The sequence below is a fragment of the Rhinolophus sinicus genome, linkage group LG02, assembly GCF_036562045.2.
Source record: "Rhinolophus sinicus isolate RSC01 linkage group LG02, ASM3656204v1, whole genome shotgun sequence".
Taxonomy (NCBI): Eukaryota; Metazoa; Chordata; class Mammalia; order Chiroptera; family Rhinolophidae; genus Rhinolophus; species Rhinolophus sinicus.
In genome coordinates, this window is record NC_133752.1 from 71,352,018 (window position 1) to 71,365,510 (window position 13,493).

Below are 13,493 nucleotides of genomic sequence, written 5' to 3' on the forward strand. Positions count from 1 at the left end.
TCTACAGAATTTCCGTGTAATTAAATTAATGACAGGAAGCTGGCATAGAAGTCATGGCTTAAAAGTCTACATTAAAAAAAATGACTATAGCTGTAAGTCTCTAAGTAATCTATAGTAAAGTTCCTTATTTTATTCCTAAAAATCAAAATTCTTTACATCAGCATGTCACATGTAAGGGCATTGCTTGAGTTAGAGTTTTCAGTGTTTCAGTAGTATCATGAATTCTGCATTATGTGTTGTTGACCTTTTCATATTAGAAATTGAAGCTACTGGCAATGGTTATCCATACATGTATGCAAGTAGGTGAAAAAGACTAATGTACTTCTCAAATAGGCTTCCTCCTATATCTTATGAAAAAATGCTGACCTTTGATTTGTGTGTGTGTGTGTGTGTGTGTGTGTGTGTGTGTGTGTAGTATTACTGCTCCTGCTGCTGCTGATACTGCTATGTTTATTGGGCATTTAATACGTATCAGGCATTGTTCTAGGTGCTTTAGATATATTAGCACTTTCGGTTCTCATATCAACCCACTGAATATGTACTATGACCATCCCCAATTCACAGAGGAAGAAGCATGTGCAGAAAGATTCAGTAACTCTCCTAGGGACAGAGGGCTGGGAAGTGGCAGAACCAGACCCCCGTGTTGTTTGGTTCTGTTAGACTACAATACTGCCTACCAGTAGTCTCCTACACTGGCCTCTGTGTGCTTGCTCCCTCGTCGGGGAAATAGAAAGTTTGTACAGTTGGCCAGGATAAAGAATAACATAAAATACTCTATCATGATTGTAGTGTGGATTTCAGTGAACTTTTCTTGATGTGTAAAATGCAACATCAGGAATTGTGAAACTTCAACAGTGTGAAATATGAATTGGATCAACTTTTCTGAGCATATTAGAGAAAGGCAAGGATCAATTCCCTCACTCAACTCAGATGCCAACATAGGAGTATGCGCGTAAACCACCACACAACAGTACAGAGCGACTGGGGGAAGGCGTGGGAGCAAGACATGGCAGAGCTGCTGGCGAGCGTGACTGTGACTTCGTCAGTGCTGGTTCTTCAGAGAAGCAGAGTTCGTTCATGCACATTAACTTGGTAATTTAAAATGACTATGTGTGACGTGGGGGTCAGTAGAGTGTGTTTAGGAAACTGTTGTGGACAGGAAGTAGGTATTAGAAACTGTCACACATCCCTAGACAATCAGAATTGTTTATATCAAAACAAATTTCGAGGAAACATGGCCTAACTTGGCATCAGTGTTAGAGACCATGTATTTCTTCTAAAATGTTTTACGAGGAAAGAGCCAGAGAGGACAAGCCCCAAGTGACTTAAGTATGTGTGAACAAATCAGTGTTACATGAAAAAAAAATACTCAATATAGTTAAGTGAATTCATCTAATGTATTACAAACCCTTGAACATCATGAATTACATGACAGTATCATTCATAGCAATAGTCGTGGTAATAACAACCAGACGACCACTCACATTTACTGTGAATCAGGGAGTACTTTATGAGCATTATGTTATTTAACCCTTACAACCCCCTGTGAGGTGGTCGCTATTATTACCTCCATCTCACAGATGAGAAAACGGGAAAAGAAAGCCTTAGTGATGTATGTGCACAAGGTTACATAACTAGCAAGCATCATTCATTCATTCAGTCTTCACTGAGTGTACCTCCCATAGGCCTGGCACTATTCTAGGTAGTAGGAAATTACCAATGAGTAAAACAAAGTCCTGTTTTCGTAGAAGGCCCTTAGTGTCTATGAGGGCCACAGACAACACACGTATCCACATGGAAACACATAAGTCAGATGGTAACAAGGATTATTAGAACAGTAAAGCCCAGTAATGGGGTGCTAAGTTATGGTGCTGGAATGGGCTGTCCTCTCTCTTTAAATACAGGCTAGGAAGGAGTTGCTCTGTGACAAGGTGATGTTTCAGTAGACGCCTGGAGAGAGAGAGGGGGATTTGTAGGAAGAGCGTTTACTGGCAAAGGAGGAGAAGACGCCGCTGTGCTTGGAGGGCCTGAGGAAGACCAAAGAGGCCACGGGCCTATTGGGGGTGAGGAGTGAAGGATCCAAGTTTGAACTTAGATTTATCTGACTCCAGAGCCCACATTTTTATCACCACACTAATCTGATGGGGCAACCACAGCATTACCTAAGCTCCTGGGATCTTGGAGACACTATTATTTTCATGGAAAAGAGGAGGGCAGTACAGTTCTATTCTAGAAGTTCTGCATACAGAGTTGAGAGTATGTGAGAAATCCCTATGGTTTGGGGTGAGGTGCTTTGGAAAATAAAAACTAGGGAACAATTGGGGACTATAAATTTGAGAAACTGGGAATATAACTCCCCTGCTCAAAAATGTTTAATGGTTCTCCACTGCCTTCAGAGCTTTGGAGAAATTAAGTAACTTTCCCAAAACCCCACAGGAAATAGACCTAGTTTTGAATGAGGAAAAAGACTGTTCATCTCCTTCGCAGATGAGCTGCTAAGCTATGTGACTCTTCTCAGAATGTGGCATCAGTCATACGTTCCTTGGCAGCCTGTCACCTACAGACTGAAGCCAAGAAGCCTTGACAAAGAATGCAGGACCCTCGGAGGGTAGCTCCCACCTTCTCTTTTGCCCTCAATTCTCCTGGCCGTCCCCTGGCAGCTTAACATGGAGCAGAGCAGTACTGCTTAGGGTCACAGACCTAGGATTTTGCAAATTCTGAAACGTCCTTCTTCCTCTTGGTTTGTGAAGAAGATTTTCCGTCTTCTTTGAAGACTTTCTTTGCCATTCTCCTTCACAGATCGGGTTATAACTTCTTTCCTTGGCTGCTTTTGGAGTTTTTGTGTCTGTGTACTTGCTCCTATTTCCAGTAGAAATCGTTCTCTGAGACCTTGTCCCCCCAGCCAGGATTAGGGCCCCTCCTCTGTGCTGCCGCAGAAACATGTGTGAGCATGCCTCTTATCACACTTCTTTTTGATCATTTCTTTCCTTATAAATCTGCCTCTTCTTCCAGACTCTAAGTCATTGGAAACGAATGCCTTGTTTTTTGTCTGTATCCCAACCACTGAGAATAGGGCTTGACATGCAGTTTACCTGCTTATTTAAATTAAACTCAGAACATCAGATGTAGCGTTATGATGACAATTTTGATCAGATCAGAACAAGTGGAATATGTTGAGCAGTGATGTTAGGCACTCAGACAAAAGTATAATAGATGATAATAAAAACAACTACTGTTTAATGAAAGATTAGTATGTGCCAGACATTAAACTCAGTGCTGAAATACATCATTCCCTTATTCCAAATCAAATTCAAACTTGAAAGATATACCTTATTGGATATAACTTTCAAGCTAAATTAGTATCTTATTAAATACATCTTTTAAAACTGAACTTTAAAAATGCCTGCATTTTCAAAGTATTGCTAACTGGATACTAAGAGATGTTAGTGGAGCTTTAAGTGGAGGAAAAAGTCCTGGAAAGAGGACAAAAGTCAACTTTGTTTCTTTATATTCAGTTTTTAAAACGTTACTACAAATGTGTGTATTTGGCTACATGTAGAGGTCTTCCGGAAAGAACACTGTACTCATTGATAGTTCGGACACGACACGTTGGGTGAGACAGAGGGCTGTTGGAGAAGTGAGCCCAGATGAGACTGCATAATACAGTATTTCATGCTGTCATCAACAGTTAATTGTGAATGCTTCAGTAAGTGCCATCCTTCCAACCTAAGGCCCAAAGTGGGATACTTAAGACCCTGGTTACTTAGCCTAATTCTTGATTTTCCTTCAATAGAAAAATCTACTCATTAGGAATTCTGTTGAGTGATTATTTGAACAGTATTTCTTATTGCTAATTGCTTTGTGTTTCCCAGACAAGTGTATTATCTCAAATTGATATGCTTATAATCACTAATAAATCATTTTAGACATGTATTTAATTTTGACTTACGTAACATTTATGTGTTACTGAAGAAATGTTGAACTATACTCTAAAATACTTTTAAATGCAAAATCTGAAAAAAGTATCTATATGCTTTTCCCACACTTCTCAAAGCACAATATAGCTTTTATTCCTTTTCTGTGTGTGTGTTTTCGCTGGATTTTATTGTCTCCTTAATTTCTCAATATTTTGTGCTGATTAAAATGGATTAGATAGTCTTTATCGAATCCTAACGCTTAGAGTCTATCAGTAGGAAAGACTACATTAGTGCTCAAAAGAGATATTTAAGAAATGATTTTGCTTTCAACCCTTTCCATTATCCAGTAGAAATGTATTCTAACGCTCTGTATGATTTTATTGCAGTGACTCCGCAGCCAAAGCCCTGTGGGAAGCCTTATTGAACAGCAAGCACAAAGAGGCAGTGATGGAAGTCCGGAGACATCTAGTGGAAGCAGCAAGCAGAGAAAACCTGCCAATCAAGATGAGTATGGGTAAGTGTATGCACTTCACCCAGGGTAGACAGCATCTGCAGGAGTTCTGAGGGGAGTTCATCTCAGCCTGCTCTAAGTGGTGAGCTAACCCAGCCAGTACGGCATCTAGGTCAGAGTACTGAAGTATTTGTAAACTGTTCAAAGGGTGAGTAGGGAAGAGTAGGGAAAACGACGTACGTACATGCTGCCCATGGGGCTCAATGACCCCTTAGACTCAATTTTGGGAATCTAGTTGGGTCCTTGTTTACAAAGAATAATTCTTGTAGTTTCTTTCGTTGATCTAGAAGTATTGAAATTGGTCTGGACCACCTTCCCTTCATTCTGTTCCATCCCTACTCCCCTCTCTCCTTTTTAAAAATCCTCCCTCCCTTCTTAATGTGGATGAAAACTCTTTTAGTGGTTTTGAATTAATGAATGAACTCTGGTGCTGACAAAACAATTGAGCAATTGGATGTGCTTTGGCCTGGCTCCTCACCTTTAGAGTGGTCTAACTGTCCAGTCACATAAATGTTATCCCTTTTTCACCAGGGTATTTATTACGTATCTCATTTTTCTCATTTCTCATTTTTGTTTTCCACATTCAGCTTTATCTTCAGTATTAGAAGAATCTGGCTGCAATGGAAATTAAGTTTTAAATACCTTTTTTTCTTTTGATTAAAAAGTCAGAGAACTAACATTTTGATTTTGGAAAAGGAATTTGATGTTTTACTTTTTTAAATTAAATAATTTTGTTAATATGGAAATACTTAAATATAGATATTGAATCTGGTTGTTAGGTAGAATTTATTTTTGAATCTGGTTATTAGGTAGAATTTAAACTTGCAAAAGTTTATTTCTTTATTTTAAAAATGTTTCTCTCTTATAATCTGCTCTTAGATATCCAATAAATGCAGAGGGTGCCAAAAAAATGTATACACATTTTAAGAAAGGAAAGCTGTATTAAAATTTTAATATTCAATATATACCAATAACAAAAGATGAATACAAGCCACATTTGACTTCTGCAATTACAAGAGGTGCTCAAAGTGGTTACCGTCAGCGTCCATACACTTCTGATTACGGCGAACTACTGCTTAAGCGTACATAGCATCTCTTAAAATGTGTATACATTTTTTTGGCATCCCCAGTATTAGTACATTTTACTGGATGGGAAAGATTTTCTTTGCTGAGATTTCTAGCCCCCAAATCAAAATATCAAGTTGGAATAGAAGATCAAAATTTGGTAAGTAAGCGAATGTAGATGAACCTAGAAGGAAAAATGTTAACAGGGTCAATATGAAATAAAAATCATAAATCTTAGTGTGTTAGGTGACTATATATGAGGGCTTTAAGGAACAAAATGATGATAAAAGTGAAAATACCACTTCTTGAGTACTTACAATGTGCCAGGTCTTCTTCTAACTCTTTACACGTGTTATTTAATTCTGACAGCAATTCTGATAAGATAGGTACAATTACTAGCCCATTTTTCAGATAAAGAAAACTGGAATCAAGAAAAATTAAATTGTCCAAGGCCATACATCTGATAACGCATAGGACTGAAATTCAAACCCGTGCATTCTGCTGTGAGAGAATATGTTCTTTATTTGTAAAATCATCCTCATTTTGTACAACCAATACCAGAAGGCCTACTATTGTTTCAGGGTAGAAATAAAGCTGCTACTTTGAGACCCCCACCCCCCTGGCATTTGACTATTAATTCTAGTTCCTTCCTTCCTTCCTTCTTTCCTTCCTTCCTTTTTTTTTTTTTTAATTTCCATAGTTCTAGGTGCACATTAAGAACAAGCGTGTTTACCTTGTAGAGTTCCTTATCCATGAGTCTGTTGAAATAATAGTAGTTCGTTTCATCATTCAAGAAAAGTAGGAATGTTCCTACCCATAAAAAAAGAAAGAAAGAAAGAAAGAAAGAAAGAAAGAAAGAAAGAAAGAAAGAAAGAAAGAAAGAAAGAAAGAGAAAAGTAGGAATGAACAAAGGGTCTTGGTGATAAGGCTAATTTATATTGTGCTTCAGCGATATAACCTTATGATGCTATCACAGAGCATAAATCAGTTTTTGTTGCTCATTGCAGGACTCTTGAAAGATCAACACACTTTTCTAAAGGGCTGCATCTTTTAAAAATAATCACAGCCAGGAAAAACAAAAATGATGGGTAACCCCATAAGGATTTAAATTTAAATGTTTGAGTTTTCTGTTGACCAAAAATAGTTTAGGTAAAATGGTTTGCTTTATCCCCAAAATCCATACATGGTATGGGAGAGGGTGTGGAGAAGGTGGGGAAAAAGAAGAAGAAAAGAAACAGACAATTGTTAGCAAATTTTTGTTGTAAAAGGGCCAAAAAGATTGGCCCAAATCACGATCTATTCATGTACCAACTATAATTTAGTAAAAAATAACACAGTGTGGCTAGCTACCCATTTCTGTTTCATATCACTAGTCAGAATACTAGTCAGAATTTCTGGTGTGTCTCATTTCCATATACCAACAGATATATAACCATTAGCAGTAAGGAAAAGAGCTGGAATTCAAACATAATAAAACATTGGTATTTGAAAAGTGCTTATCATATAGCTCATCATAAAAAAGAAGTTATGCTCTGTTATAGTACATGCCTGGAATACTTTTTTCTAGCAGCATTTAAAATTATGAAATGTGTTTTGAGCTATGCACTGTTTTCCCAACCCCTGCTGTAAATTCTACTGAAGTGTACATTTTTCTGACTGTGATAGAGGCTTCTAATATTTTTGTGACATTCAACAGAGATTTTAATTCTAGATTGATGATCCTCGTGTGTTTAAATTCACTGAGAGGGATCTCATGATTGAAACCTCAGATCTTAAATATAAAGTTTCTCAGTAGAAGGCAATATTAAAACATTATGAGCACCTGGAGAAATAAACAGCATTCTGTTAAAGGAAAAAGTTTAATTGCTAAAACAATCCAAAGAACTTTTATTTATGTAGATTGTATCTATTGATATCTGTGAGATAGATAGATAGATTAGGTAGGTAGATTGAAAGAAAATATCACATTAGAAATTCAAGCAGGGACAAATTTTAAAGTATTCATTAAGTAATATAAAAATATTATAAGAAACTTACTGCATGTTAACATGAATAACATATTTTTGTAAAAAAACTTACTTTCTAAAATAAAATAAAGTAGTGAGAACAGTGGCACTGTTTTACATTTTCGCACATTTCTAAAGTTTGGTTTAATAGAAGACAGCTATATTCTCATATCTGCTTCATTCAGAATATAGTGATTATTATTTTGAATAAAGTATATAAAGAAAATCTGACCTTACAAAGATATGCAGTTTGAAAAGGAAGGAATATTTTAATAAATTTTGCGAAAGTTTCAGATACTCTTCTTTGATACAATACCAACTTTACAAGAGGTAATTTCTTATAGGTTAATTGCAATGTAGAATATGTAACCATATCATTGAATTTTCTGTTACATTAAAACTCATTGGTTTCTTTTGCACTTTGAATGGATCTTTTATACATACGTTATTTTATACCATTGTGCATTAGGCACTTGGAAAGTATTGGTTCTCTAAATTGTGCAGCGCTTCCAAATGTTGACCCCTATTATACAATATAACAAAACCACATTGGTTGATATCCCCACTGATATCATTAAAAAATCTGTAAGTACTGGGAATGTGAAAATATAGGGGCAGATATGAATTTCCCAAAATTATAATTTTCACTTCATGAAAACGTGACTTTTGTCATTTACAATACAAACTGTCAATTGTTTTCCTTGAAGTGACAGGCTCATTTCATGCAGTTTTTGGAAAAAATGTGTGAAGAACCATAGTTTTTCAATTGTCTCTTTCCAGTAAAAATTGTATGCCATTAAAACAGTGTGGAAAGTTCACAACTCAAATAACCACACCAGTGCTTTTTCTTAAGACAATCATTGTACTTCAGTATGCACCAGAAATGCTTTTTGTATAAATCTCATTTCTTTCCACAGGCTATTGACATTTTGTTGAGGGTTGAGATTTGATAAAATTAATAACATTTACAGTTTCATAATGGCCATTCGGAAGGGAAAGTGATGATGTGTATAATTTGGTGCCTCTGCTTTGATTGGTGCTGAGGTGCCAGCACTTTTATCTGCCGTTGTTTTTGTACCATTACTGCAAATACAGCTTAGTAACAAAATCAAGTACATCTTCGTATTATTATGAAAATCGTTTTTACTTTTCTGACTACATGAAAGTGTCTCAGGGTCCCTGGGTCCGTGGAACATCTTTGAGAACCATTATTTAAGAGAGTGCCATATTTTCTGGGGTACAAGATAGGCATAATTTCCTAGAGCTCATTGGAATCATAGTTAGATGTCAAAATGGAAGTGGAGAAGGCTCACTGGAATTTTTATCCAGATCTAGAGGTAGTAGACAATTGTTTTTATTCATTTAGAAAAGATTTATTATGTGTCTATACTACGTATTAGATCCTTGTAGGGGAGAGGAAACATAAAATACTTGTTTTCAAATGAGCAAATAACTTAACTTTGCTGAATCTGTTTCTCTGTCTGCAAAATGTGAATTCTAATACCTGGAAATTTGTTAATTAGATGAGATGATTACATATGTGAAACATAGTGGTTTTGAAATTTAGGTGTTCTGTGAAAGGAATGTATAGCGTTATTGTTTTCTGGGTGGATAAAACACGTTATAAAAATAATGATCAGTGGTCCTGCAACTATATATGAAGAGTACTCTACCAGATCTAGGAGTGAAATTATTCTCTCTGTAGGATTTGTTCCCTGATCATCTCAGGGAACAAATCCTAATGTGTGACTAGAGTAATGGTTTCCAGAAGTGAAAGTAGAGATTTGGGATTTAGTTACCTAGTGATTATGTTGAAGCTGTATATTATATTTCTAAAGGAAATATAATAGTATTTCGAAAGGAATGATAGTACAAGGGTAATCATCCACAGAGAGAAGGCAGAATGAGTGAGAAAAGGGTTGAAGGCAGAGCCCTATCCATTTAGGGGTAGGAAGAAGAGGAGAATCTAGAGAGACGGAAAGAGTTTTCATTGAATTAATAATGCCTGGAAGTATTGAGGTTACTAAACAAATGCTTCTCTCTTACACTTTATCACCTAAAACAGAGCTTGAGTTACCTCTGTTTCTCTATTTTCTCATCTGCAAAATGGGAATCTGAATTTCTTATGTCTCTTGAAACTGTGGCTTTATATTTTTAACTTACATTGGTGAATATTCTTTTTGTCCTTTTTCCCTCGTCATCTTTCTCCTCCTCTTCCTCTTGCTAATTTTTATGTTTTCTCAGCACTAGGGACCCTCAACATGAGAATATGGACTAGGAGTTTAAAAACCCCCAGAGAATGATATGCTTAGGAGGCTCATGGCTGCAAGGTGGAGGCTTCTTTACTTAGAGGCTTCCCCTGAGAACAGAAATTTCTTTCCAAGTCATAGTGGACCCAGCAAGGAAATGCCCCTTGCCTGGCAACCTGGTAGCCTGCCTGCCCCCTTGATAACAGGGGTAATCTATCTGGTCCTTTCCATGCTCTCTGCTGAGTTTATAAATGTCGATGTAGTGTTTAAGTTAGCCTCAGGAAAGCTCCTTTTCCAAAGAAAGCCAAACCATAAATGTTTCTGATGGTTTTATATTTCACTGTTTTGTATAACTTTCAGGGAGAGTTGTTTATTTTCTGTTTGTGACCCTTTGGTCTCGCAACAGTTATACTTTATTCCATACTATCCTGAAAACATGTCTTGCTAGATTTCTGAATTTTGGACCCCTTTGATTGAATTAATTCATATAATGAAAATGCTCTTTTTGCATTAGTTTCTTAGTCTCTCTTGGTAATGCTGTAGAGCTCAAAATTTGTGTTTAAAGGATATCCCAGAAAACCTCCTTTAGTATTTATGGTGTTATAAAAGTGGACATAAATTCCCAGCTGGGCTTTATCCAAGTTTCACTATACAGATGGCTGCATATACTGCCCTTCAAATCCCTATGGGAGAAGATTTGTAATGTCTTTCCTCTTCCCTCCTTAATAACTGTTTCAATGTCTAATAGTCATCCCGATCGTGACATTTTTTTCTCATGTCTGACTTAAATCTTTCCACCTGCAAGTTAACCATATTTCTTTGCCCTTTGACCTCAACAGAAGTGGGAAGCAGGCAGTTATTATTACTCTTCTGTTTCTTTATCTGTTGAAAGGCAATGTTTCATCCATTGTACAAATCAGTGATAGCAATAAAATCAAATTTTCCAGTGAAAAATATACATTTGTTCATTCTACATGAGACAGACATGATTTTATTTTAGAATCAAGAGACTACTTGAAAGGTAATATTAGCACGTTTCTAGAAAATTCCAATCATAATATATGTAAAATAGAAAGTGAAAGTACCTTCTCCTGTCCCCACTATCTTGCTCTTCAGTGTAACCTTTGTTCCTACATTAGTATCTTGCCTTCCAGGCCTTTTTCACTGTAATTAGGTGAATAAACATGTAAACAACTAATGAGAAAAATAAAGATGCATGCCAATACTGTAGTATGTCAATGTGGTTTCCATCGTGCTTTTTTTCTCTCACTCTTATTTAAGTTTTGGCTATACAGCATAAAATACCATGAAAAAATAATAATCATACAGTTGTACCTCATTTTAAACGTTACATGTATACTCTAAAAATTATGTTAAATTGTTCAATTTAATCATATTTAAAATGTGTGAAGATATTGACACTCCATGGAAAACTGACAGTATCAACTAAAGCCAAGTGTACACCCACCCAGCAGTTTCACACCTGGGCATATATTCAAAAGAAATGAGTGCTTATGTGTACCAAAAGGCATCTATTAGAATTTTCATGGCATCATTATTTATAATGGCCCCAAACTGGAGAACCGAAGTGTCCTTCAAAGCAGAATGGATAAAGAAGCTGGTATAGTCATATAGAGCAATAAAACACCGTAAAAAAAGGATTGAGATTTTGGGTACTGTTACCAAAAGAAGCTAGACACAAAAGAGTAGATATGTACGAGTATAATTCTATTTTTGTCAAGCAGACAAAAATGATCTGTGGTGATAGAGATAAAAGTAATGCTGTACCTTATGGGATTATTGACTGGGTAAGTATACGGGAGACTCTTCTAGAGTGTTTGACATATTCTATAATTTGATCTGGGTGGTGGTTTCATGGATAGGTATATATATATAAACATTAACTGAACTGTACACTTAAGGTTTGTGTGCTTTATGTTATACTCATCACTCTCCACCTCTGTTATACCTGAGGCTTCTGTATGGAGTTGCTTGTACCTTCCAGGCAGGTGGCTCCCTCGTTGCTGCAGTGGCTTTTCACTTATTCTAGGCAAAGCCTTTTTGGGTGGCTGAGAGTAGGATGTTTATTTGTATTGTTTGTTTTGCTCCATCAGTTAGTACTCTTCCATTCCTCTTTTACCTTCTAGGAACTTATACTTCAATTAAAAATATTTTTAATATGATAAAAATGATGATATTATGTTAAAATCAGAATTCAGTTGTAGCTATAATTACTTGAATGTTCTCATTTCTGTTGTTTCTCAGTTTTCTGGTATAGGTAACTACAGTTATGTCTCCCAACTGAAAATTATATTCAGGTTATATTCTACTATGTATGGCTTTATAGCTGTATATATTTTTCATAACTGACTTGGGTATGGGCTTGCTCTTGGGGTGATGAAAATGTTCTCAAATTATGTAGCGGTGATGATTGCACAGCTCTGTGAATATAGGGAAAAGCACTGAATTGTATGTACACTTTGGGGGTGAAATTTATGGTTTTTGAGTTATATTTTAATGAAGCTGTTACTTTAAAAAGAGCTCTTGAGCCTAAGGATATTATTGTGAAAATGAAATTCAGCCAAAGTTTAAAGATACGAGGGTAAATCAAGAAAAGCTCCTAAAATGAATCCATCCAGGAAGTCCAAGAATTATTAGAAGTTTCATAAAGAGAGAGAAAGTAGAGAATAGGAAATTAGCAAAGAAAGAACGTGAGACTTTGCCAGATGTGAAGAAATCAACTTGACTTCTGCGAAGCAAGTAGAAAGAATAAAAATCCTCTAAATTAGACATAACTACTGTGAGTCCTCAGAGCACTAGAGAATGAGAAGATCTAAGAGCTCTAAGAAGGAAAAAAGAAGCTCACCTGCAAAGGAACAGGAGTAGCGCACATTCCTTGTCAGCAACCTGAAAACCAGAAGATAGAGAAGCAAAGTATTATTTTAACCAAGAATTCTAGACCCAGATAAACTATTATTAAACTTTGAGGGCAATAAAAAGCCTTTTCAGACATAAAAGAACTTTGTTTCTGCATATATTTCTGAGGAAGTCAGTTGAGGATATCCAGCAAAAGAAGGAGTACACCAAGAAAGAAAAGTCTGGGATGTAAACAGTGTGCCCACAGAAGAGAGCAATAAAGGGAGTTCCAGGTTGCTGGCTGTGTACAAAGACCTGAAGAACCATCCACCCAAATGGACCTGAAGAATGAAGGTGTTTGGTAGTAAAGTATTCAGGGAGGGAAGAAAAAAACCCACAAGACACACCAAGTCTAGAGATAAGGCAGTATATTTAAGATCAGAATACTTGGAAGCTTTGATTAAGGCAGATGATACACTGCACCCCCTGCCCCGAAGGCCACCGAGCATTCTAGGTGCAAAGCGTATAATATGCATAGGAAATGTAATCATAGCACAGAATTTTAATTTGACTCTGTCATTAATAGTTATATAGTTCATAATGATGCAAACACTATTGATTGTGAACTTTTTGAATCAAACTATAGAATAAGCACATAAAACTAAATTATAGTTACAGAACAAAATATAAATGCTATCAATTTTGGCCAGATAAAAATAAAAGTAAAGATGATTTGCTTTTTCACGAAGATGGCGCTGAAAGCGAAAAAGGAACACCCTCTGCTCCCAAAGCCAAAGCAAAGGCTTCAAATGCAAAGAAGCGGAGCTGAAAGGCGTCCACAGCCACAAAAAAAGAAGATCTGCATGTCACCCACCTTCCGACTGCCCAA

The 13,493-nt window shown here is 36.4% G+C and overlaps 1 protein-coding gene across 1 annotated transcript in view; it reads left to right on the forward strand.

The window, feature by feature from the left end:
* The window catches only part of SCFD2 (sec1 family domain containing 2), a 367,958-nt gene that overhangs the window by 27,760 nt on the left and 326,705 nt on the right, over nt 1–13,493 (forward strand). The window contains exon 3 of the mRNA XM_019740184.2: nt 4,304–4,431. Coding sequence (XP_019595743.2) covers nt 4,304–4,431 — 128 coding nt within the window. The remainder of the gene's footprint in view (nt 1–4,303; nt 4,432–13,493) is intronic.